Raw genomic sequence first — 27,250 nt, 5'->3', positions numbered from 1 at the left:
GTGCTACAGCAGCAAAGTATATTTTCATAAGTGAAAACCATCACTTGAACTGATCTACTTTTTTATTTCCTCTGCAGGTTGTTTCAGCAGTTCACATACAATTGGCTACTTAGAGGGCTGAAATGGCAGCTGCTTTTGAATTTCCAGAATGGACAGAACAGTAAAAAGTGGTTTATTTAGTCAGTTAGTTCTTCATTTGTGGTGGCACATTCACATTTTCTTGCCCTAGGAAGAGACAATAATATTTTCCATCACATTCAGCATTCCAGGACTATGCTATTTCAAAAGAAGTATCATCAGCAATCAAAGCTGAAGCCACAAGTGTTTTAGTTTATTGGACTTAACTCCATATAAGACAATTGCCATCTTGCACTCATCTATCTGAATCTGGCCCTAAACACTCCTAACATCTCTTACAGACCATAATGTTTGCAGCTACTCCTGTATTATTCAGGAAAACAGAGCTACAAAAAAGAAATTTAACCAAGAATACATAATCCATTTTTTAATCACAGTTCAACAGTGCTCAAAAAAGAACTGTTTTGTATAGAAATCCCTCTTATTGATAAGCTGGACGCAGTTTTCACTTCAGTTTTAATATACTTCACAACAGATAAACAAAGAACAGATTTGAACTTCCTGTAATGTTCACTGTGTATTGTCCCTGAATCCCACATACTGGGCTGTCTTAGCTTCCATTCTGTGGCTAAAGTTCAGCACAGTGAACTACGCCTAGATGACCTGTTATAAATCATTAATAAGAACTTGCTGGTACAGACATTTCTGGTGAAAAGCATTTCAATTTAGTCACCTAGAATGAACTATGTGGATTTAGCTGATGAACCGTTTTCCTCCACATCTCCTAAGGAGACTTATTTTATGTATTGCTGATGATACTTCTGAAGTTTTGATTACTATTACGCACTCTTGAAGACTTGATCTGTTAATGTAAAGAGAACTGTCTGAATGGAGAATAATCAAGAGTTTTGTTTAACTTTCTCTGTATTCATTGGTCCAGAGCTGTAATCACTTTATACATTTACTCAGTCAATTGTACTGGAGACCCTGATGTTGCCTGCTGAATTGCTGGTGCAACTGCATCATTCCTTACAAGGATTGCTGATTATTTTGTGGGATGTGAGATCCATATGGGAGGTCTGTACAGATATCCTGCTTTGGGCACTGCATGAGTACATTAGCTTCTTTTTGGTTTACTATCCCAAACACCAAGAGCCTCAGCAGAGTCACAACAAGCAAAAGGAATTTGCAGTTTTCTTCTGTAGATCACAGGACTGCCAAGGCACCGATGGAGATACAAAAATACAGGTGTTGTACAGCTGTGATCTTCTTAACCACCTCTTGGGCACCATTAGGAAATTTGTGCTTCTTTCAAATGATAAGAGGACCACTGGTTTTAGGCCCACTGAGGTGACATGGAGAATTTGTGGGTTGATAGAATTATTGCAGGATAAATGCAGAAAGTAAACATAGCCAGTAAGCAACTCAGAATACATGTAGGTATTCAGCAACCAGGGTCCGTTTGCATTTGTAATGATTATGACTGAGGACACATAAAAAAATATTTCCCTTCCTAATTACAGTGTGCTACAGATAAGGTCAAGTAGAGAAAGATATTTACTTAATATAATGGAATTTCCAAGCAGAAAACCCAAATATTTTTCTACTAGATCAGGGCTCCTTTAAGTCTTATTTTGTTTATAAGTAGACAATTGCATGTAACAGCTATTCCTTTGTTCACTGAAAGAGTCTTTAGGCCTATATCAGAGGATGTCAGCTTTTGTTTCTTCCTTTGAATTCTGAGAAGTGTGCATTTAGTTATCTTATGCTGCTCTGGATCCCAGATGCGAGGAGCATAGATTTACTTTACTTTAATATATCTTCTCACTCTTCACTTAAGTGCCCTTTTTTTTACAGCATTTATGCAAGAGTTTAAGGCCTCATAAACAAATGGAAATTTCTTTACATAAGCATTAAGTAACTCTAACAGCCTGCTGTTGTTGCAATATTTTCCACTCTAAAGTATGAGTAACTACACTGAGTTGACACAGTTGTCTGAGAGGACATGAGAAGAACTAGTAGAGACTTATGATCTGCAGGTGGACTTTGAATTCCCTGTTTGTGACACCTTTCAGTCACAAGAGAAAAACAGACTCTGAAGTCCTAAGGCCTCAGGACAAAATTCATGCTGGATTTATCTTCTTCCCCTGTCCTCTCATTATTTGCACAAGTTACAAATCACTACAGCAGATTTTAACAGAATGTAATGTCTTCTTGACAGCCACAATTCCTTATCCATTTGAGTTGTGGTATCGTTTTGGGTTTTTTTGTGTTTCTGTTTTTTTTTTTTTTAAGAAATGTATACATTACTAAACAAGATAACAGAATCAGCAAATTATATTTCTGCGCTCTGATACTTCAAAAAGTTTCAAACACATCAAAAAAAGGAGAACTGATGTCCAATAAGAAGAGAAGGGGGCTTTTATTTCTACCAGGACTATTATTGTCCACCCCAAAAGAAAGTAAGTAGGAACATGATGATAATTATAAAAATTATTGCTTAAAACTGAGGGCTTGTCCAAATTAGAGTTCATAACTCCCTCCTGCTGTGAGATTGGAACAAACTCAACAACTAAGAAAATACTTGCAGTGGAAAGCAAAATAAGGATCAAAGACAATTGTTTCTTTAGAAGCTATGGACAAAGGGCTACAGAAGCCTATCAACAGAAGGGGGATTAATATATGAAATTATATGGTCAGATTCTTAGACTATTAATAGCTTTATCTTCCATTCATAAAAAAAAATGTGGAAGTGGATTTTTTTTTCTACTGAGAAACAGTAATGCTTCAAACTGAACTTTAAACATATTTAATGTTTATACATTTCTAAACTAAATTATCTAGATCTATCTTAATCCACACCCATGATTACGATATTCCCTGCCCCTTGCTTCAAGTCAGATTATTGAGGCAGTACAACGATCTAAGGTAAGGTGAGTGTTATAAAGCAAAATGCTTATAGCTTATCGCTAGGAATTTAGTTGAAGTCACCTTAAAATTATGAAGGTTATAATAAATATAATGTAATATAACACTAAATGATACTAGTGTATTAATTGCTAACAACAGTTGCTTCTCATCATTGGTAAGGCAGCGTCTGCAGGGGTCTCTGCATACTCTAAGGGAGGAAATAATAATTTTTCAGTAGTGACCACTATACATTTCCATCCTTAGTGTGCTTTCCACAGCAATGTAGCTGTTTTATACATTAGCTTCTTCAGCTCAGTTCACTCCGTCTGGCCTGTTTGTTCTTCAGTACTTGTGGGCTTTATGTCTCAGCAGCACTCAGTGGTATAACATGTAGTTTATGGGTTCAGCACTTGCTAATCAAACCTTGCCCGCATCCTCTCTACAAAGCAGAAAAGAAATGGGGATGGAATATTGCTCTTCATTTGAGAGTATCTCCACCTGTGTTGCAATAATTGGCAAGAAACCAACTGTCAGTCACTACTGAGCTCACTACTGAGCTATTATTATTAGCCCTAATAAAAGATTTATTAGCCCTGTTAATAGAATAAATTTTATTATTCCTATTAGTGAGCCCTGCTTAATTTCTATTTGGCTGCGTCCATGCTCATGGAGGAATTGATGGACATGGTGCATACCACATACTTGCTTCCAAACAACCTTACAGGACTTTATTAGAACTGAGAATTTGACACCCAATCCTGAAGCAGGAGGTCAGCAAATTGTCTATCATTTGGAATAGTAAAGGACATCACAGATATGAGGGCTTGGTCCCAACCAGCAAAGAATACAAGATTTGTTTCCCTAACAGTAGAAGGAAGATAAAACACATTCTACCTTATAAAAAAACTTCAGGCCCAGTATGATGTCTGTCTGTTTTCTGCATTGTATCTTCCAAGGCTATTGAATGAAAGTTCAGATTTTCCTCATTCTTTCCACTGACTTCTACAGCATAAAACCCCGAGGTCAGCAGTTCTTTTTCTCACACCCAGCCAGAAGCACAAAGCTTATCTGTGCAGAAGACAGCGTCAGGCCATAGAACTAAGCAATATCAATCTCACCACTAAGAACTCTTGAGGGCACACCCAGTTTTTAAACATTTATTTCCCCATAAACACACGTACCATTTACATTGAAGGAAATCAAACCCAAGCAAACTGCTGTCGAAGTAAACCACCCTGTGCATAAGCTATTCTGTCACCGAGGCAAGGGGGTAAGGAAACAGTTTAACCTGAATGCCCACAGATACCTCAGTGATGAGGGTGTAGCTATTGCCAGTTATATAGCTATTGCTAAAGCTTCATGGCTTTCCTGTAGCTGCATTGATTTAAATGGCTGGAGTTCTGGGCTCTAACTTTCAGCAAAAGCTGATAAACTGGCAAGTTCTACAGAAGTAATTTTGAAAGCAGAGTGATGTAATCAAGAGCAGCTGGGCAAAAGGAGCTCCGTATACACATGCCCTTAGACAGAGCACACCATTCTCTAAGGCAAATACCAGATAAAGCACATGAGAAAAAACCTGCTAGCTCAGCGTTTTTATAAATGGAGAAGTACCTTCCCCCCTCACTGTGGTTACCACTGTGCTCAGAAAATAATGACTCTTTGGCCCATCCCCCTCCCCTGACTGTACCACTACCTCTAGCTGACTGGGGTGACCGAAAAACCACATAACATGATATCTGAAGTCATTATATTAAAAATACTTTGTCATTATGCACCATAAATGCTTTCCAATTGGAATTAGTTAATGGAGAAATATTTTGGCTCTTTTTGCTAAAGGCGTTTTCTTTGCTTGCAAGGTTGTTCAGAAAAAGCTCCCTGAACTTTGAACCGTGTCTGCAAAGTGAGATAAACAAGAGCCATATAAATACCACAGCCCTTTTCCCCACACTGTTTTCTTCTGCAGCAGAGCCAGGGGGAGCTGCCAAGAAGGGGGAGGAGGAAAAGGGTAAGTGTGCTGGGTTTGCTGTGAAAGACTTTCATGACTTAAGCTTTGGCAGTGTGTCTGCTTGTTTCTTTGGCTGAAAAGGCTGACTGTGGAAATTTCCATTGGAAACAAACTATAGAGTTGAAATGTGAAGCGAAGTTTAATGCAGAACATAGCTCTCCTGTGGTTCACAGGGTGAGACACCTGTTGCTGGGCACTGTATGCCACTGCTGCAGGAGGCTACTGTAAAGGCATAGAAGGATCTCAGAATGTCCTAAGAGTTCTATGTGTGTGGAATGGATGTAAAGGCAGGAGGTTTTCCTCGTATGTGGAAAGAGTGAAAAAAAGGGCTCTATTGGTATCTATTGGACCGCAGTTTAGTCTTCAAAGTACTCTACCTGAAATGCTTTTGGTAGAACTGCAGAAAAGAAACATTAGGAACAGCTGGATTTCACAAATGCAGCAGCCGGCTCTTGTTTTAAAAGATCAATTATTAAAATGTTTTAATTTTCTTAGAATAGGACAAGATTGATGAAACACATGTTATTTATCAGACCTCGTTGTTTCCAAACTATTCTGTGTTCACTATGAGACTTTGATGTAAGTGGTGAAGTTATACAATTCCACAACCTGGGACATGTTGGAGAGCAACTTTATAATTTTATGTGTTTCTCGATAATGAGTATTTTCTGAACATTTCAAGCCAAAATTGTGATGTTCATGGAGTAAAAGGAAAAGGTAATTACAGAATTTCTCATGTGCTTTGGTTTTCATAAACATTAAAAGGACTAAGTGTGGATAGGAGATTTTGTAAGATCTGAGAAATCCTGAAACTCAGTCTTCATTTCCTGTTTTTGCAAAATTGTTTCTAGTGCCTCTCTTTTTAAGAGATTTTCACAATGGGATCCAAATTCTCCAGAAAGACTTGAAAAAATCTTGAAATCTTTTTTTATTATTTTCTGCCAGGTTCTGTAGTACTTGCTGGGTACCGAAATACAGTGTTGGTGCATGTACTTTTAAGTCAGTGGAATTACCCTGGAATGTGAAGTGAACTGGTCTAGATTCTTACTACTGTAAACTGGCTGAGCACAATTGATTTCAAAAAGCAAGAAACAGGCCACTTTAAAATCACTGAAGTGGTAAAAACAATTGAGAAGAATTTACAAAGAGGAAGAAATAACTTAGTCTGATTAGTAGTATTAAGAGAAAATCCAGTTATTCTGAATGGTTATTTTCAGCTGTTGAGATGCAATAACAATCCCCCTAACAACAATAACAGCAGTGAGAAAAAAAAACCAACAAAAAAACCCAAACAAGCAAAAACACTTGTATATTTACTATAGGGGAACTCCACTGCAAAATCAAAGACATTGAGCAGTAAACAAAGTAGCTCAACTTTATTCTTGAAGGTTTGACTTTTTTATTTTCTGGACTGAATGGAGCCAAAATGCTGCTGTGTTTTTTTATGGGAACTTTAGGTATTGATCTCACTTTTATTTTCTCTCTTCTCAGGGAAAGCCCAGCCATGTGGGCAGGGCTGGGGCTAGTTCTGGCTCTCTGCCTCCTCCCAGGAGGAGGGACTGAAGTCCAGAACTGCCAGGAGCCCCCGGAATGGCGTATTGGGGAGGAGAACCCAATGCTGAACTCCAGAGGCACAGTGACGGTGGTGGCTCTCCTCCAGGCTAGCTGATTATTGTGCCTGCTGCAGGCTTCCAGGTAAGCATAAGTGTCTTCCGAGTTTTTGTTACCCAGCTGAGGATACTATGTGTGCCCTACTACAATGTACTCAATGAACTCTGGCTGCCTCAAATGCCACCACTACAGCTGGAATATGTGACCTAGTAACCAGTTTCACTCTCAGCAGGAGGGTTCTGACTTCAAATCTTTTCCAGATTATATTTACAACCTATTAGTGTGATCCACTTGACATTAATGAAACCCAAACCACACAAAAACCTAAGAGAAACAGTTCCTCAAGATTATGCTTCAGTTAGGAACAGATGATTAAGACAGCAAAGATGCTGAAGCCAAGAAACATCACTATTCTCTAACATGGCTAGATCACATGAAACAGAGATCTGTGACCACTCATTTCTTACACAAGATCTGTAGGGGAAAAGACAAATCAAAACGTGATTATAATGTGCTTTTCCAGCCTGTGTTCAGCAGTGCTCTATATACATATGTCATTTGCAAATGACACCAAGTTGGGGGGGAGTGTTGATCTGCTGGAAGGCAGGAGGGCTCTGCAGAGGGACCTGGACAAGCTGGAAAAATGGTCTGATTCCAATGGGATGAGGTTCAACAAGGCCAAGCGCCGGGTCCTGCACTTTGGCCGCAACAACCCCATGCAGAGCTACAGGCATCCTGGCCTGGATCAGGAACAGCGTGGCCAGCAGGACCAGGGAAGTGATTCTTCCCCTGTACTCAGCGCTGATGAGGTCACACTTCGAGTACTGTGTCCAGTTCTAGGCCCCTCAGTTCAGGAAGGATACTGAGGTGCTGGAGCAGGTCCAGAGAAGGGCAACGAGGCTGGTGAAGGTACTGGAGCACAAGTCCTGTGAGGAGAGGCTGAGAGAGCTGAGGTTGTTCGGCCTGGAAAAGAGGAGGCTCAGGGGAGACCTCATCACTCTCTACAACTCCCTGAAAGGAGGTTGTAGCCAGGTGGGTGTTGGTCTCTTCTCCCAGGCAACCAGCAGTAGGACAAGCTCTGCCAGGGGAAGTTTAGGTTGGATATTAGGAAGATATATTTTACAGAGAGGGTAATCAGGCATTGGAATGGGCTACCCAGGGAAGTGGTGGATTCTCCGTCCCTGGAGGTTTTTAAGATGAGACTGGATGTGGCACTGAGTGCCATGGTCTAGTAACCACAGCGGTGTTGGATCAAGGGTTGGACTTGATGATCTCAGAGGTCCTTTCCAACCCGGCTGATTCTATGATTCTATGATATATAAAAATCCAGAAGATCAGGTAAAGACTGGCCTTTCAAAAATGAGATGGAATATTCAAAGAAGTCAGCTGTGTTGTGTTTTCATACAGGACTGGGACATTGGGGCTGTGATTTCTAGAACCCACTCTTTGCAAATAATTAGCTATCATGACAGTCACAGTAGCAAGAAAATAACTATGAGATGACCCAAACAGGAATTGTATAAAGCCTTTATCTTGGATTCATTCAGTGATCATGAAATCAGTTTGGCATAAAAATTAATAATACTGGTTTCAGACTTGGATTTTAGTCACAGTAAGGACATCTCAGTTTGCCCCTCTTGGCTGCATAACTTCATAGTACAATAGGCTTTGCAAGTTTACTAAGAATTGGATTTGAAAAAGTACTGGTAAATCTCTAGCTCCGTCAAAGTCAAAAGTGGGCTTTGCATTTGGCTTTCAAGGTATTTAGGTTTGATTTTCACATTTTAGAAAAATTTAAAAGAATTTTCCACATTCTAGATTACTTCCTGCAACTGAAAAATTAAAGTTTTCTAGAGCAGCTCAATAGGAAGGATACAAACCAAAAGGAAGAAACCCCACATCAAGCAAGAAATCGGCTTTCTGAACTATTAGCAGAGATAGACTTTTGTGATGAAAAGCCAGAGGAAAGACTAACAGCTGCCAGACAGGTTGTGCAGCATTTCTATAGCACTCATTTTGCCCCCGCTGCTGTAATAGCCCTTTTCTGGCCATTATAGAAAATAGCCATGTCAAGATGAGTGGGAGAGCTGTCGACCTTTTACTTGCAGGTTTGCTTTCTTGATATTTCATTTTTCTGCTGTATTTATGGTGTGCGTTCTTTAACCAACTGTATGACCAAAACCTCAGCATTCGAATAAAGGCATCAAATAAACTCTGTTAGACCATGGAGACTATGAAAGAGCTGACATAAAAGTAGCACTGAATTCAGTCTGAAAACAGATGTCTGATTTACTGCATTCTACTTACAAGGACAGGACTCATGGCATATGAGCTGTTGCAAAGTCTGGTTTAGTGACAGTATAGTTTGATAGTCATGGAAAATGGCAAGAATGTTTTAATAGTGTTAGACTGTTGCCATTAAAACTGGGATAAAATAACTTCCACTGTAATAAAAACAAGATGGAGCATATTCACTTTTGTGGCAAATCTTATGATTCTCTAATGATTTATGGTCTTGCTTCTCTGCATTCCCACTAGATTGGAGGACCTGCGAGTAAAGTTAGAGAATGAAGGACTGGTCAACATCTCGTATGTGGTTGTCAACCATCAGGGAGCTCAGTCCCGGAGGGAATTTCACCTACTGAAAGGAAGTGTTTCAGACTATATTACTGTCTACCAGCAAGAAGAACAACAGGATGATGTCTGGACTACCTTAAATGGAAACAAGGATGACTTTCTCATCTATGACAGGTGTGTGTTTACAGAGAAACACAGGAAAATATTTGTATATATTTAGAGTAATGCTTTGTAAATCTACATTATTTCATTTATGTGCAAATAACTAAGACATCGTTATCAACTTCTTAGCTGAAGTTTACTGGAAAAAAAAAGTCTGCTTTTGCATAAGTAATTTTGGAGTAAATAATTTTTTCTTTATAATTACTGTGTATTTAGATTAATGTAACTGAGTGTAGAATTTGATAACTTTTTTCTTGTTTTACGCTGTTTTTATTTTCAGACAACTTCATTACACCCATGCATGTCAAAGTAGAATCAAAGAGGAAAACTATCCAAGTTCTAGTGGAAACATTTTGACCAGAGTTGTTGAAAATGTAGACATATGGAAAAATTAGTCTTCAGTTGAAACTTAAAACTTCAGCAGAAAATAACTTTTTGATACAGGATTCTGGCACTTGTATATTTTGACAGAGCCAGTAATAACTGCAACTGAAATCTATCCAAGTTATGTTACTGTAATGAGCATTCCAAGTGGGTTTACCTATTGCTGGACATGCACTGCAGACATGTAAGGAGCTAAGGCTAGAGGCCCACACATAGGTGGATATTAAATAAGATGCCCTTGTGTACAGGTTCTGGATTTACTCAGCTCCTTCAAACTGACCAGTAGCGTAGTCAAGTGCATGTCAGAACACTCAAGTAGAGACTTGGAGCAAATAGGTAGCATAAAAATCCCCTTATGTACACTAAATCTGTAATGGAAATGCACCACAATACACTTTCCAATCAAAATACATGTGAGGCTGCATAAAAACATGTTGTAAGGATGCAACAACTGCTGTGCAAACAGCCCTACTCATTAGCCAGATAACCTGTAATGAGTGTACCTTTGCTAGTCTAAAGGCTCCTAACACAGAAGCTTCTGCCAGTACAGCTAGAAATCTCTTTTCACGCTACTGGCTGATGCAGTTGAGCAGGCAACCATTGTAAACTCCTTGAACAGGGACACTCTCCATGGGACTGTACAATTTGGGTGGATTGATGTGAATAAAGTGAGATGTGATGACAAGAGAGATTTAATTTCAGGTACATTTAACCACAAAGTTCTTTCTCTCCTTAGATGTGGCCGTCTGGTGTATCATCTGGGACTGCCCTATTCCTTCCTGCGTTTCCAATATGTAGAAGAAGCTATTAAGATTGCATACTGTGGAAACAAGTGTGGAAACTGCTCTTACACGGTATTTTCTTGTCCCATCTGTGTATACTAGGACAGGAAACTGAATTTGACTGGTACTTAAATGTGTGATTAATCCACAAAAACATGATTTAGAATTTACACATTTCATGTGTCTTGACAGAGAGGTTTTAAATATTTTTCCAAATTAATTAGATCTAATTTATAATAGACTGATTATCAGAATACTTGCCTGTGATAGAAATAATTGTCAGAAACCTAAATGTAATCTTGGAGACTAATTCTGTTTGTGGGTTTATATACAGCTAGTGAGCAATTAGCTACTCTAGTCTTGGGGGATGGGTAAGGACATAAACGGATGGTATTTTTTTTAAACCTGGGAATCAAATCCAAGCTGATTTGAGGTAATATTCATTTTAGTTTGCATTTAAACATAGTAATTTTAAAAAGTGATAATACAAGATGACAAATTATTCTTACCGCTATAAAAGAAGGGTAGCTTTGTTTTATGTATAATTAAAGATCAGAACTACTTTAAGGATTATCAAGAAATGTACATACATAGTCATGAAAGTTCACTAAGAATAATAATTTTGGATCCCATAATGCAGTTTTCTATCTAAATATAGGCCACAGGCAGGTCAGATGTGGGATCTAGAAAAAAAATACTTCTTGTTAGCGATTACTTGAATTATAATTGCTAAAAGCTTGTATTAAAAGCCCTGTTATCAGTGGTGTTTCAGTGAAAGGTTATTTTTTATACATTCATACATTCTTCAACAAGGTGGCACAAATAATTTAAAACTGGATTTCAGGTTCTGCAAAAATAATTAATATTTTATTTTATTTATTTTAAATATTTTTATTTATTTTATTATATTTTAAATAATTAATATTTTACAACTAGTTAAATACTCTGCCTTGTATTTAATGTAAGCCTCTGTTTTTCAGGAACCTGATATTGATGATGTATGTGAAAACATCACCAGAAAAGCAGATAAGCTAGAAGAGAGAGATCCCAAACCAACTGGTCAACACCCACATCACCACAACCTGCACAGACATGGGCACCACCACCGCCACCACCACCGCCACGGCAGTCATCGTCCCAAAAATGAGAATGGCCAAACTTCCTCTGAAACTGAGAGACATCATCCTCACAGCAGCTGGCATCACAGAGTGTTTGGCCATCACAGACATGATCACTTAGGTAGTCATGAACAGGTAGACACTGCTCCTCCAGGAGAAAGTGTGAAAATTATACAAAAGCTATGAAAAAAAGGGAAAAACAGGTGTAAGAACCAGTTGACTTGAAATTGGCAGACAGCATCAGGCTTGACTTCTAGTAGCTGATGCTGTCATTGTCGACACCTTCTGTTTGAAGAGTTAGGAAATTCTGTCACTTGACAGTGTCACGGAGCACTTCCAAATTCTTGCAGGTGACGTAGCGAGCTGGCAGCAGAGGACATCACTGAGTCCTGACAGTGACGTCTGCTCTCTGCTGCCTGACAGTCACCAGCAGCAGGAGAAAGTGAAACCAGTGACACCTGACAGTGACAGGAAAAGGCGACAAACTGAGCCTGAAAAACAAACTAAGCACCTTCAAAATGCAAGGGAATCCTGCCAAATAAATTCATATGGTTGCAAGCGTGGAAAAATGTTTTTATTGCCTCAGATTAAAAATTGCACTGACAGGTGTGTGGAGTTAAAATATTGCAAAGAAGTAGACTTTTAGAGCAGTCCTCTTAGAATTACAGAATACCTGTCAAATTCCATCACTGAGAAGCATCATAATTTAATGGAATTTAATTGACCCCTGGTTTGTTTTTCAGGTGCACTGGGAAGGTGTCTGCATTCTTGATTAATTTGTCTTTCTTGCTTTTCTTCTAACATTCTGCTTGCATTTTTGAGGACAGGAGCATAAACTATGACCTAGGGGCTCCTGTCTGATGTTTTGCAATAAAGAACAGAAGATAACCAAGACAGATAGTTTAATCACTTTTTATTCAAAAGTTGAGTTAGTTTTTTTTCCTAACATGGGGATACAAACTATGCACACAAAAAGTTACTCCTAAGCAATGTGACAAAATAACTTTTTGTTGAAAATGTAATATACAAACAGTAACTGAATTATTTTAAAGTAACAGATTTATGTGCTTAACTTTTGTGGCTTAGATACAATAAAAGGATCCATTAATACATAATCCTACTAAATCAGTAAGATCATGCCTAAAGTGAGAAGCAGTGTTAACAGCTCTTCATGCAGAATCAGTGTCAGAATCAATAAGAGGGAGGGATAAAATGAGTTTAATCTTAGTATAATGTTTATCTTTGTTTATAACTGTGCTGAATTTGATAAATCTGTATCAATTAGTAAGATAACATACCACTGAAACTTGTATAATTTCTGTCTGTATCTTAGCATTTCTAATGTTTGATTAACTGAATGGAAGTAAAACCAGTTGTTTGAAGGATTTCTGGATGAAGAAAATAATATTTATGAAAGGAAAACTGCTGTGAAAGCATACACCATAATTAATGATGGTTTGATAGGGAAATTATTACTCCTACAAAACCTGAGTCTTTTTATTGTGAATGCTGATTAGCAGGAGTGTAGCCCTGCATATACACAGAGTGCATGCCTTTGGAATATTTGAAAAGAGTGTTTTCAATAAAAAATACTATCTTCATATATTGTTTTGACTTCGAGATACACAGTTTGAAATACACTGTCTGTATTTTGCATTGTATGTACTGCTGAAATACTTCATGTCATTTACTCAAAATCGCTTCCGTTTTAAGTGCAAGTCTTGGCCTTTATGAAGACGTTGTTCTAAGTCTCTTATGGTGTTTCGGAGAAATTCAATTTCCTTGTTTTTCTCCTCCTGGAGATGCTGCAGCTTCTGTAAAAGTGCAAGAAAGGCTTCATTGTTAAACATCACACAGAATTATATAACAATACGATTTGCTATTGCAAATGAGAAATTTTCTAATAAGAATATTTTTCCTCATTAGTTTGTATCACAAAATGACCAAGATTACTTCCTCAGAATCCTATTTTTGTGACATCCCAAAATCTCAAGCCTACAAAAAAAATAATGCCCATACACAGTTTATATCAGTGTCATTTATGTCATCTATCTTAAGTTTCCAGATTAGTCATTCTGGTGGTTAGAAAACCACCTCACATGTGGTCTTTATTGTTGAACCCCAGTGGTATCAATATGCAAAAAGACATGACAGTTGGACTTGGTGATCTTAAAAGTCTGTCCTACGTTAAATTATTTTATGATTCTATGAATTTAGTTGTCTAGGTGTGGGAGGGATATGTGGGAGAGAACACACAGACACAGACAAAACCCAGGGAAGTCCTGTTTCAAACAGGCTGTAACAGTACAGCTCCTGTTGACCATGGACTATTAAAGCACATACCCTTCGATAGATAATTTGTGGCAAGACAGAAGCATCTGAAAATGACTTGGTGGTTTTATCCTGAGCTCTTGCTAATTTAGCATTGAACTGAAAGAATCAGGCAAAGATAAAACAATAAGAACCATCACGAAAAAAGGTATAGTAAATAATTCAAATATAATTTTCACTTTTTTTTAGTTGCATTTTTAACCTGAGACTAGTAAAAACAGGCTTATCTACTAATTAATCCTAGGCAAATCCTATGTAGGTTTATTTAAAAGAAAGAACGCCATTACAAGTTATGTTTCTTTTTAAAAAAGCCTTAAAATATTTCAAAAGGTATGTAGTACAAATATGATCAAAAAGATGTAAAGAACATTACTGAAAAAAAAAAATACATTGAAGGCTCCTGAGCCACATGTCTACAGGAGGGGAAAATGCAGAGGATGCTAAAGACCTCTGAAACCATCATCCTTCCCTCATGTTCCAAGAGTAACTCAGCATGAACACTTCCACACTTTATTTCTTTTTTTGATATGTGAAGGATTTGAAGTATTTCCTTAATTATTTCTGTAATGAGAGTGGTTTAAAACCTGAGCAATTAAATACATGTTGAATACTTTGACTTAAAATCTCTGCAGGATTCTAATTTTTTATTGGAGTTTTATTACAAAAGTAAATTGTAATATATATTCCCATCATTTAGAAATTAAAAACAAGAAAGTTAAGCAGAAAATGCTGTTTAATTTTTTTTATGCCTCGAAAGCCTAGAAAAGTTTCAAAGTAGTTTAATTTAAAACAAGAACAGAGCAAACTTCAGTCTCCCCATACAGTAGGTAGAACTTGATTCCTGAGCAGAAGTGAGTCAGTTTCCATTGAGGAAGGGAGCTTATGCCACTGATCTTTGTAAAGACAATAATTTTTTAAGTTTTCTAGATTCCATCATATTATGTTGTTAAGTACTAATTAATGTTTTTCACTAGAGTCTCTTTGAAGTTTACCCAATGCCCAATTCATCTTTAAGTCAGCCTTGTAATGCATACCTCTATCTGCAGTTTAATCATTTCATTTTGCTTCTCTTCATTTTGAATTTTCAGCTGTCTCGTTAGCTCTAGTATTTCCAGTTCTTTTTTCTCTCTCTCTTCTCTATACTCCATTTCTTTTACTTCAACTAGCAACAAAGTAACACCAAATATTATGATTATCGAAGATTCCTTGATGGAAAAATAACATAATTTCCTAAATATTAAAACTTTCTTGAATATCAGGTGAGCGTTTCATTGGAAAACATCTTCATTCAAGCAAAAACCATATCAAACTGATTGAAAACCACCCTGTCCCATCCCAGTAAGATGGTGTCTCTTTAAAAAAATCATTGTGTTCTAGCTATTTTCAGCTATGTGGATGACCAAAAATCCTACTCTTCAAGGTTATGCCTCTAATGGAAAAAATTAATATTGAAATAAGATTTTTCTCATTGCAATATTATTTATTTGTTAAAATAATGTCCTGCTCTCCTGAACACAGATAGAACACTCTAACAGCAGTCTAGCTTACAGTTCAAAGCAAGTTTCCAGTCTACACTTTACCCAAAATTTCAGTCCTTCAGATTTTTAGGTCCAAGTTCCCAGCATTTGTTCTAACTGTTTGGGAATTTCTGCTCATCCTGTGTTGCTGTACTATTGCCTTATTGTCACTGTCTACTCTTTAGCAAAGATAAAATTCAGATAAACACTGTCCACTTCTAGTGTTCATATGTTTCCACTAAAAAGTGGAACTTTTAGGGGAAATGTAGCTCCTACAGGTTATACATGTTTTACCTCATACAACAGCATTCAGTCTTCAGAGAACTTACATTTTTTCCTTATATCGCAATTCAACTGTGTTATTTCTAATTTATGGTCGTCCTCTTTGTTTTTAATTTCTGTCATGAGCTTCTCAATCTGATCTTTATATTCCTGTGAATGTAAAATGTCTTATAAAAACTTTGCAGATTCTGCAAAGCACAACAATTAGGCAAAAATTATATGCTCTATAATATATGCTCTATAATTCAATACTTGTTTGATCCTCAATCTTGTAAATTCAATATGCCAAATTACTTCTTACACAGTCTGGCTGAAGTCCACAGATGAAAAATGCAGCAGATTTCGTTGTATTGCAGCTGTCAGCTAACATAAAATTAGAAATTGTACTTCTTAAGAGAACAGGTAAATGGAGAGGTAATATTCCTTTCCCCACTCTGGGATCTGACACAGTGCAGTTAGTTCAGGCACTACAGTTTTACTTTTGTGGATCTTTGACTCTAAGATTGCACTAAAAAGTTGTATTTTAAGTATGAATTTTGTTAGTATTGCTTATACCAAGGGTTCCACAATTTCATACTGGCAGCAGTAGAAATACCAGCAGCAGCGATGCTGGTGGCACTGATATTCAGAGTCTGAGCATGCAAACTGTATAAATATTGGTATAAATATTTAATTTTAACTCATAGTACAAACACAGGCAAAGTAAATCAGCAGTGAGATTCCTAATCCTATACAGGGAACAGATCTGCATTTTGTGCACAGAGAACTAACACGACTTATGACTGGCCCTGCTGCTTTTACCTCCTTTGCAAAAATGAGTGCCATAGACAGAAAGTAGAGAGATCATAAATGGAATTTATTATGAGACAGAGATAAGAGGTAGAGACCTATTATCTTTGTAGTATTTATTTCCAAAGAAACTAGACAAAATTCAGGCCATTCTTGATTCTCTGGCAGCACAACCAAGTATCTTGAACATAAAAACCTTATTTCCACACAAAAAATTATTTTAATACAACAGATTAGAATTTAAAGCTGAATTTAAAGCTACATAGAGCTAAAAACCCCAAATGCATCTTAGACTGAGACAGAGTTCTCAGCACTTACATGGTTTTAATCTCTCAGTTCTTTTAACACCTTCTCACATGGGTGCTGTCATGAGACCAACCCTTCTCTTTTTACACATCATAAACATTGAGAAGAGCAACAATAAAGGTGTCAACAGCAAACCTAAGAATATAAAGATATGTGAACTGCTACAATAGAGATAAAATATTATTCCTCTACCTAAAGAATGAACATTTGAGACTTACCTCTTCAGAAGCCTTTAATTTATCTTCCAAGGTGTGAATGGTATCCTTCAGTCTATCATTTTCATCTACATAAATAAAAAACTAGATAACATACTAAAAAATACATTTTTACAATATCATTAGCATGAAAGCAGAATAAGGAAATTACTTTCATTTTTTGACCTGGGTGAACTTTAAGAAACTTTTTTATACGCATTATAATCATCATTTACAGAACTATATGCTCTCATTCTACATTTTTTAACAATCGTAGTTTAATAATAATATTTGCCTGGTACTACTGCTTGGAAATGTCTTTAGCCTCCTGGTAAATGATGCATTCAAGAAAATCTAAATGCAAAGTTCTTTGACTCGGAAAATAAAAGATTTTTATCATGGTTACAACAGTTTCGAACTGGAAGATGCAAGTCTTTAAGTACTTGTTTCTTAAAAACTGGAAAGTAGTATCTAAAAAACAGAATTTAGGAAAAATAGATGCTTTTTTTAAAATTAGTATCAGTTTGAGTATTAAAAGCAGCAATATACTTCCAGTTTTAGAGGTTTATTAATATTTATGGTAATATGCTTTGAACACATAATTGTTATAAAGTTAATTACAGTGGAACAGTAGTATAAAGATATAGCAAATATTTATGTATTTTATTTTCAAATAAAAATTAGTAATTTTCAAGTATTTATGGATAACAGCAAAACTTGAAGAACATTATACTAAGAATTAAGACTCTTTGGTTTAACATAGTGATAAGAACTATTCATAAATGCTTTAATAGTCTACAGACAAAAGGCTGAATGATGCTTTCTAACCTCTTGTAAAATTGCCTGTGCTATACTGAAATAAATTTAAAGCCCAAGTATTGATTAAAATAACCTCACTGAAGCAGAACGTTTTTACATGTGGATTCTAAGTAGAATAATAGCAATAGACATTTATTACTGCACAAGATTGATCTGAGATGTATTTTTTTACTTTCTGGTTTTCTGGCAGTGAGTTTCTCTGTCTTGAAAAACCAGTAAATATAAACAAAAACATTAAATGCCTGCTCATTTGAAATTACAGTACAGCATATATAAGAACATATTTGCCTTTACCTTTGACATTACACTGGTTTTCAATGGTTTGTGTTAGACCACTTATCACATTCTGTAGAGTAGTGTATTCTAAAAGAAATAAAAAACACAGATTTTTTTGAATAATTTCTTCACAAGGAATTTTACGTTTTGTTTATAAACTTCTGTCAAATATTTGATAATAATTTTGATTAAACGTTATTCTAAGTGTTCTTACTGACTGTAGAAATAACACAGATTATTATTACATAGTTACTGCTTAATTTTAGTTTTTAGTTTGATGATAGATTAAAATCAATTTTATGAAGCTACACAAACAATTTCATAAAACTATTAAATTTTTGTTTCTAGCCAGAAAACAAGGATCTTATTGTTTTCTGATCAATAATAAAAATTTTCCATATCAGTCTTCCAGCAGTTTGTGTATTTAATGAAACTGTGGCTTACTTTCCTGACAGCATTGTTGCCAAGTTTTTTTTTTTAAGAAGATCAACCATATTCACTCATTGCAGTCTCTCACCCACTTTTTAGTGTATATTAACATTCATCTTATGGCTCAACATAAACTTTGAGTGATTCAGGATATGCTACTATATCCCTGTTATCTCAATTAATACAAAATAGTTATGTGCATTTATATCTATACACATGCAACCTGTTATCATCTTGCATATTTGTGTTTCATGATTTTATTTTTTAAGCTGTATTTTAGATAGTTGAACACCATGTGTACTTCCTGTAATATACCACTTGGTTCCATTAAATACTACTTCTATCCCTTACATGTTCCTTGTAAACTTACCGGTAAAGTCGTGAAACAGTCAAAAACTGGGAAAAGTGGAGACACTAAAACTGAATTTGTTTACTCTTTAAAATTCTCTATTTCCAGAGTGCTGCTGCATTTTGTAAGTGGGTTTTAACTTCCATAACAGATAAAAGTAGGATAAATAACAGTTACACGTCTCATCAGACTGTAGCTCCGTTGAAAAGTGTGTATCATATAATTAAAGACCACGTTACAAATAATGGAGCCAGGAAGACGAACTAAGATCTCATCTAAGAGATTCAGTTTTCCACTCAATCTTTTTGACTGCTAGCCTATTCTTCCATCGAGTCTGCTTTTCATGCAGCCGAATACTTCAGCCGGATGTCCTCTCCCGTTACATGCTTCCAAAAAAACCGGTAGAGGGAGCACGAACAGCACAGAAACCGCCAGCACTCACTTCGTGTACTGGGTCAAAAGCATCTGTGGAAAAATCCTGTTCCAAGTCGGAAGCACTAGGTTAGCATGCCCGTTTGTACCAACTAGTTCTACTACAAACTTCCTCCCGTTTGAAAATGTATGGAAACAAATTCAAATGCTTGCAATTCATGCAAAACCGGAAAGACACTAGAGCAGCCTCTAGCCTTCAAAAGAATAACAACTATTTGAGTGCAAGCCACTCTTCTGTTCAGTCCCAAGAATATCTGCTCACAAGAATGTCTTTCTTATCTTTAAAGGACATATCTTGGCAGACCCCATAAGTAATTACAGTTGTGACTGGAAGAAATTACTGGGAACCCACAAGTTTTGCTTGTCTACATTATAGAGAAAAGCAAAATTTTGCTAAGTGATTGCAGCTTTGTGAACTCTGGCATATCTGTTATGGATTCTGTGTAGTTTCTTCCCTGTAAAGACTATTCCCTACATGCAGAAAGATCACACAGCCTAATGCTCATTTTCCCTGCTTAATGACTACTTTATTGCAGTTTCATCCATCTGCACTCCTGATTTTTTACAGGGCAGTTACATCAACCACTTTTTTCTTTAATACCTTAGAAACACTAAGTAAACAAATAGGCAACTCTAAAGATGCTAAGTAGAGTCACCTTAGGTGTTTCATAGATAATAATGTGATTGCTTCCTTTTAAAAAATTACAGTAGAACATAGTTCAGAACTGTAGTACCACAAGAGTAAATTTAGTCACCATAGTGAAAGTTTAGGAGCAGAGAACAAGGATGCCAGACTTGCATCTGCCTTAAGTGGATCTGCAATGATTTACATAAAACAAAAACTGCCATTCTGCATCTCAACTTGGTGCAGCAAAGAACATATGAAGGGAAAATAAAGTTAATTTATGACCTTTCAGAACGTGTATACTTGCCAAGCTGCTTATCTTTCCCCACTTTATCTTGGGTATAAGTGTTTCGCTGCCTTCTCTCTAGAGTTTTAGAAGTTTTCTTTTTTCCTTTGCTTTTCCTTCAGAATTCCTAGTCTTCTTTTACCTTAAACGGTTCTACAGAGAGACTTTTTGCACTCAAGGATATCAAGGAGCTCTCAGATTCTCACTCGTTGGAGATTTCTTGGGATATGAAATGCTACTATTTTTCTGTTTCACATACTAACAGAGTTCTTCAAGCCAGGATAAAATTCCACCTCCCCCACCCCACTACCACTAGTAGCCATAAACCCTTCAGGATAGGTGGAACCACAGTCTTTCCTTCCACGGCACTCTTTCTTTCTGCTCCTCTGCTGTAAGCAATTTCTGTTGCCTTTGGGCCAACTCTTTAAAAGAAACTTTGAGGAACTGGCTGAGTTGGTTCTGGAAAACAGTTTGGGACATAAGGCTAGGAGAAATCTTTTTTCCAAGCCACAACTGGCAATATCACTGTATAAATGCCATTCTCACAACTACAGCCTATTAGGATAAGTGTTGCCAGAGCAAGAATGAAAAGTATCAATGCTGTATTTGATCTCTTGCATCTTCTCTAGTTCTGCACAGGATCCCTCTATAACCTCATCAATATTAACGAGGGGGTTTTTTTAACCCACAGTGTTTTGACCTTCCAAAAGTTTTTTATGAACCATTTAACTTGAGATGTGAAACTTCTAGTACTCTGATTCTGAGCACAACATATGCCATCACCCCTTCTGAAGGGTCCACATGGCAGGTGAATTTAATAAAGGTGCAAAGCACAGAATCACAGAATGTGTCAGGTTGAAAAGGACCACAGTGAGTCATCTGGTCCAACCTCTGTGCCCAAGCAGGGTCATCTCAGAGCACATGGCACAGGATTGTGTCTGGACAATTCCTGAATATCTCCACTGAGAGAGACTCCACAACCTCTCTGAGCTTAACCTAATAGAACAATTATGATAACTGTTTTAATTTCTAAATACATTCTGCCCCTTTGATATCTTTATTGTATTTCACTTCCTTATCATCAAGTAACTTTCAGAATCACCTCCTGGATATCCCACATTGTTCCAAGTTCGTGCTTCTCACTTTTTTTTTTTTTTTTGATACTGCTAGTAATATCTTTGCAATGTCTCTTACTCATTGATCAGAATCCTTGTCTTCCAAAAATTCTGCCTCCTGTCTATATCCGTATAACTTCCATGACTACAGTATTATTGAAATTTGTTTTTTCTTGACTATCCCTGGCTCATATTTCAGGCTGATTGCTCTGCTATTTTTACTTGGACTTCTGCCACCCACAATTTTTTTTCCATGGTGTGTTTCAAAAGAAGCTTCACAGGCTGTTCTCTTCAGTTGCATCACCATAACTATCTCATAAAATAATTTCTCTCTTGTCTCATCAAAGTGAGGCACTGCTGTTTATAAAGCTCAGATCTCTCTTCTCACTGTTATCTGTTTTCAGTACATTCTACTTCCTTGTTGCAGTCGACTCAGCTGCTCTGATTTCCCAAGTTGTCTCTTTCACTTTCTCTGCTACTTTTTATTCCATAGGTTTTACAGAAAGAATAATATCTTCTTTTTGGCCACCTTTTCCTTTCCCCTTTTACAATCTATTTTATATAAACCCACTCTTCTCTGGTTTCATCAGTAATGAAGCCTCTTGTTCTGTTTCTGAGTGATTGTCCTGCACTGTCTTTTTTGCTTAATAAAGAAACAAGTGTCTCTGACTCAAACCAAAGTTCATCCAGTTCACTATTCTGCTTCACAGTACCCAGTACAAAATACTTCAGGAAAGAGAAAAAAAGCTGGATAAACACTACACTTGATACATCCTCTCAACTTCCAAAACACAGAAGTAAGAGAGACCTCAGTGAGAGAGACTGTCTTCATGTTTGTCAATTTTTTTTAAGTTTTTGTCCATGATTTTTTTCTAATCTTATTGGACTATTCTACAATTCCGTTATGCACAGGTTTTTGTGGAATTGATTTAACTTCATTTTGTAATGTATGGAAAAGTTCCTCCTGTTGTAGGCTTTAAATCAATCAAGTTTTATTTCCATCTAGTTTTCTTATTACATTGGACAATGAATATTCATCCTGTAGTCACTTTCTCTGTGCCATTGACAATGTTGCAGCTATGAGTCATATCAGCTCTATTCTTTCTCTTCAGGCTAAAAAGTTTCCAGTCAATTTAAGTCTTCTTTCAGATGTTCCAGAATTGTGAACGAACCTTCTAGGTTCTTGGCTGTGCACAAGGCTGTCTTAGAAAGAGTATAGCTGGTGACCTTGCTGGAAGTTGATTCAGAAATGGCTGCCCCTCCTTCCCTTGGGAGCTGCTTTTAAGCTGAGGCTTTTGCCCTGGGCCTAGGTGCAGCTGTGTTGCAGCCACACGCTAGACTCTAGCATGTGATCTAGGGAGTCATGATCTAGGGAGAGACTTTCTGGCTTGATATCAGACCTGCCTCATCACTGGAGACCTGCTGGTGATCCCTAGGCCATATCTGGCCTTTGTTACCATTTGTGAGCTCCATTCTGACTCAGCCTCCTGAGTCACTCCCTTCACTACATATTTGTTTGGTAATGTGCACTTTTGTCTGACCATGGCAGTCCTTGCTGGGCCAGCCCTGCATGGGTACAGTGGATGGTTGGTTAAGAGCCTGCATCCATGGTCCTTGTTACATGATTGGTTCCTGATTCCCTGAGTTCTCCTCCCTCACAACAGAAAACCTTACCACCTTCTCTGTTACCTCTTCTTGTTCTGGTATGTTTGTTTTCATATGTGTGGACCAGAAAGCTACATGAAAATCACAGACTTTACAGGGGCATGATGCTTGTTTCTCTTTTTCTTCCATAATCATGGTTATCACAATGTTTGCTTCTTTTAGCACTGATATTTTAAGAGAACTGTTCAGAGGACATCAAGATCTCTTTCCTGAGAAGCTGCCACCTAAGTCCAACCACTATTTATATAAAATGCCTCCCATACAAACTGCTACTTGTTTTCACCTCCCCTTTGTATCACCTGTCATCCTGTATCATCAGTTTTTTGGTATATCTGAATAGATTATCATGATTAGCAAACTTCACTCTCTTACTCAACAGCTTAATTTCTCAATTTCAATGCTCAATTTCTGATTATGCTAAATTATCAAAGTCCCAGTGAAGATTTAAGTGAAACCAACTGGCAATCTCATTCTGGCATGAAACTAAGTTTATTCCTATCCTGTTTCCTAAGTTTTAGCAAGTTGATGTCCCAGAGATGAAAGTCCTACAAAAAGGTGCACCTTTCAGCAACTCTACCAGCTACAAAAAAATAAACAACCACAAATCTATGTTAAGTACTAGATATTATCTCTTATTTCAAATACTCATCTGAAAACATACAGTTCTAGAATAAAACCAAAAATCTTAATTTTGTAGTTTTCTCTTTAGTTCCTCCTTTATTTGGCAACATTTTAATTACACTTATAGATTTATAATTCCCACCTGTAAATGGTAAATACCATTTTATTACTTTTCATTGAACAGTTTGAATTCTCATAATATTAATGCAAACTATTACTGTGAGAGGAATTTAATAACGTGACCTAAGATTAGTCATTGCTGCTTTTCACACAGTATCTTAGATCCTTGCTATTTTATTTTTTATTTTATATGACTGAAAATAGTAGAAATGTCTCACAGAACTTCCTGAATATATGCAAAAATCATACCTTAATAAAAAAATAACTTACCTTCTTTTACTGATTCCTCCTTTGATTGGCTTAATGTTAGCAACCTGTTACATTTTTCCAGCTGATGAATCAGTAGGTTGTTTGCTTCATTAATTTCTGATATTTTCTAGAAAATTGGAAAAATACTAACATTACATTAATATGTTTTAGGTTTTAAATCTTGAGTTTTAAATTAATTTAGCAATTTCACAGCGCTGCAGTCACAGACCTGTATTATTTCTCAAAATTCAGGAAATTCCTTTATAGAGAAAAACAATGCTAGACTTGAGAGCCTGTGCTATTGCAAGTTTACCTACAGAACTAAGAATGCTGACTTACATAATTAGTTATAAACTGTTTTCCTCTCAAAGTGGCTTCACAGAATTCACTTCTATGATGCCAAGATATAATTGGTATTATAAGGCATAACAATAAGCTGATACCACTTAAAAGAAATTTTCACTTGAAAAGCTCTCAAAAATGTCACAAAATAATTATAGATAGCACTTTCAACATTTTTTACCTTCTTCACTTACCTTTTCTATCTCTGAGAAGTCATCTAAAAGTTTATCAAGGTTCACCATACTGGTTTTTTTCATCGTTTCTTCATCACTGTGATTCATTTTTTTCTGAACCATATAATCTAATGATTAATATATATAAAAAAAATCTCTATGAATTCATATATTTCTCATTGAAACTATATAAATTCTTAAGCACAATTATAAGCAGAACAAAGTACACTCCTTTTTTAAAGCTAAAACTACTTTTGCATGTGAAGCTGAACTTCAGCCAACCTAAGATCTTGCATTTCCAGGAAGTACAACGAATGTCAGAAAAGCCCACGTAAAAATTTATCAAACTGTTAGATGATATAGTTGAACTTGGAATTTTTGCTGCAACCAAAAAATTAACGTGAATACACTTTCATAGACATAATGATGCACTAGGCACATACATCGAGACCTTTTACCTGTGTAGATGTTTTAATACTCAACTACTCAGGTTAACTTACATATTTTCTTATAAACAATGTGTGTTAAGATCCGTGATAGACATTGCAGCACATAAACCTTATTGTAGAATTAAAAAAATGGTATTTTGAAAAACACCCATATAATTCCAGATTATTATATACAATTCCTGTTTTTATAAATTCTACTTAGAGAATCTTCAACATACATTTACAAGATGGATCACAAATACACAATATGGTTGCTTCTAAAAATATTTAAACTATCTCTGAACATCAGGCTCCATGAGACAAAAATTCCAACACCAGATAAACCATATGGTCCAAACAAAATCATCACTTCTGTGTGACAATGTGTGAATAGCCTTTTTACAAATAACAAAAAATTACAATAAGAGAGATGAAACAGAAGATAGAATGTGTTCATTATCCAGAAAGTGAATGGGTTTCCAGACAAAAATACTGGCAGCAGAGTCACGCTGGGATAGGTAAATGCACAACACTAAACAGGAACAAAAATTACGTAACTGAATTAATTTCTCAGTCTTTCAATATTAACAAGCCTTTATGTGTATGTAACTTCTTTACCAAAGCAGTAAGATACTTGTTCTGTGTGTTTCATATTATGTTTTTTTTTTCTTGTACCCACTGTTTCTTCAGTGAGACTAAAATTAATGAGACTAAAACTAGTAAAGCTTTCTTTTTAAATCAACAATTTTTCAAAATATAGGTAATATTAAAGAATTAATGCTTCTCAGTTAAATTAGTGGGGTTTTGTTTTTTGGGTTGTGTGTTTGTTTTTTTTTTTTAACAAAGTTAGCAATCGATGAATTTCTAACTTACTACAATGCAACAATTTGTTAAAATAGAGTTTTAAATATATATTCAGGACATTCAATTTTTTAAAACAATTACACATCTTAATATTCTATTAGCTGATAATCTAAATGTACTCTATGAATGTCAAGCCCTGGCCTTTCCAATCCTTATCATGGGCAGTATCTTGCATTTGTCAATCAGCATTTGTTTTTGTTATACTCTTAAATCTGTGTTCTACCCTCCTAATATTGACTGAGGATGGGAGTTCAGGGAGCTGCCGTTGTGTCCTGCTTTTAGTTTGTGTGTTTCCTTATTCTGTGGCATCATTTGTTTTCTCAGAAGACAGGATGTGCTCAGCACTTGGCAGCATTAGGCAACAGTGCCACTGGGAACAAAACTCCTGCTGAATTGAAACAGTAAATTAAAAAATAATGTATTATTAATGCTGTATTTTTCCAGCAGGAATATTAATCACTGTTATTTTTGTGCATATTACTGTGCACATGTTATGTCTTCCAAAGGCATTTTTGTTCAGCCTCCCACTCCTGTTTTGAACTATGATACTTATGCCATTGAGGGAAAATTAAATATTTAAATTGTAGTTTTGACTGCCATAAAATTGACACCTTCTTTTAATCTCTCTTTAGCTTCTTGTCACCCATGCTTTTTCAGTATCCTTTTTAAATTAGTCGGTTATCCAATTTTTGAAATTTAGTTTCTCTTTTCTTGGCTCCGTATGGCAGGGAAACCTATATTTTAGTATATATTTATATATATATATATATATAAAAGTAGATATTATTTTTTTTTAATTCATATCTCAACTAAATGTAGTTACTATTCAATAAGAGGCGTTTCAAACATTCCCGTCGTTTTCCGGATCCCCACAATCCCCCCGTGCCCTCACAGGCACCTGAGGGAACCCGCGCGCTCCCCCGAAGGCGGGAACACGGCCCCGCCGGTGGAGCGTACCACTGCCGGTCCTGCAGGGGGCACTAACCTCCCCCTCCCCCGGCCCCTGATGGACTCGACCGGCCCCCGACTCAGTGAAACCACCTTCCAGGTATTTGTGGAGAGGGAAAAGACACTCCCTGAGCCTCTTCTTCTCCAGGCTGAGCACCCCCAGCTCCCTCAGCCGCTCCTCACAGGACTTAGACGTGTCCTCTTTAGACAGAAACAGCTGCTAATTTACTTTATGAACCTAGGACTGGTAAATGCCTGTGGTTGGAAGGAACGACGAAAGTTTGGGGGTCCACAAAACCTGGAAGTTTTTTGTAGTACGTTACACACTTGGCATGGAAATTGGTGTGTTGGTCTCTGACTTACTGTATAAGCACATTACAGTTGGTTTTGGATAAAGGGTTAAGGTGAAAAGGGAGAGAGGGAGAGAGAGAGAGAGAAGAAAAAAGACAAGAAAAGGAAAAGA

At 36.6% G+C, this 27,250-nt stretch overlaps 2 protein-coding genes across 4 annotated transcripts; one reads left to right on the top strand and one right to left on the bottom strand.

Annotated features, from left to right (window-relative positions):
• Positions 1 to 4,744: 4,744 nt before the first annotated feature.
• On the top strand, positions 4,745 to 13,228 carry SELENOP (selenoprotein P). The gene is made up of 5 exons (XM_027634665.1): positions 4,745 to 4,993; positions 6,485 to 6,688; positions 9,143 to 9,355; positions 10,464 to 10,581; positions 11,490 to 13,228. The coding sequence occupies exons 2-5, from the start codon at positions 6,498 to 6,500 to the stop codon at positions 12,132 to 12,134; spliced, it is 1,167 nt and encodes a 388-aa protein (XP_027490466.1). The 5' UTR covers positions 4,745 to 4,993; positions 6,485 to 6,497; the 3' UTR covers positions 12,135 to 13,228.
• On the bottom strand, positions 12,526 to 26,802 carry CCDC152 (coiled-coil domain containing 152). 3 transcript variants are annotated; one of them, XM_027634667.1, is made up of 9 exons: positions 26,644 to 26,799; positions 24,569 to 24,661; positions 24,054 to 24,159; positions 18,160 to 18,228; positions 17,071 to 17,135; positions 15,805 to 15,907; positions 14,993 to 15,120; positions 13,971 to 14,057; positions 12,526 to 13,441 (listed from the first exon to the last, which is right to left on the bottom strand). In XM_027634667.1, exons 2-9 carry the CDS (start codon positions 24,653 to 24,655, stop codon positions 13,319 to 13,321), a joined length of 768 nt encoding a protein of 255 aa, XP_027490468.1. In that variant the 5' UTR covers positions 24,656 to 24,661; positions 26,644 to 26,799; the 3' UTR covers positions 12,526 to 13,318. The 3 variants fall into 3 exon arrangements, with proteins under 3 accessions (XP_027490468.1, XP_027490469.1, XP_027490467.1); XM_027634668.1 differs by lacking the exon at positions 13,971 to 14,057 and having other exon boundaries at positions 26,644 to 26,802; XM_027634666.1 differs by lacking the exon at positions 12,526 to 13,441 and having other exon boundaries at positions 13,832 to 14,057; positions 26,644 to 26,801.
• Between the last annotated feature and the right edge of the window lie 448 nt (positions 26,803 to 27,250).

The sequence above is a fragment of the Corapipo altera genome, unplaced genomic scaffold (assembly GCF_003945725.1).
Source record: "Corapipo altera isolate COAL_440 unplaced genomic scaffold, ASM394572v1 61411, whole genome shotgun sequence".
Lineage (NCBI taxonomy): Eukaryota > Metazoa > Chordata > Aves > Passeriformes > Pipridae > Corapipo > Corapipo altera.
The sequence above is the reverse complement of the archived record's forward strand: the minus strand, read 5'-3'. Positions and strand labels throughout refer to the sequence as shown.

Coding starts and splice junctions, on each gene's coding strand:
- CCDC152 (XM_027634666.1), bottom strand. CDS start 24,655: ATGAATCACAGTGATGAAGAAACGATGAAAAAAACCAGTATGGTGAAC. Junction 24,160..24,568: donor ACTTCTCAGAGATAGAAAAG/GTAAGTGAAGAA, acceptor CCAATTTTCTAG/AAAATATCAGAAATTAATGA. Junction 15,908..17,070: donor AATTAAAGGCTTCTGAAGAG/GTAAGTCTCAAA, acceptor TTACATTCACAG/GAATATAAAGATCAGATTGA.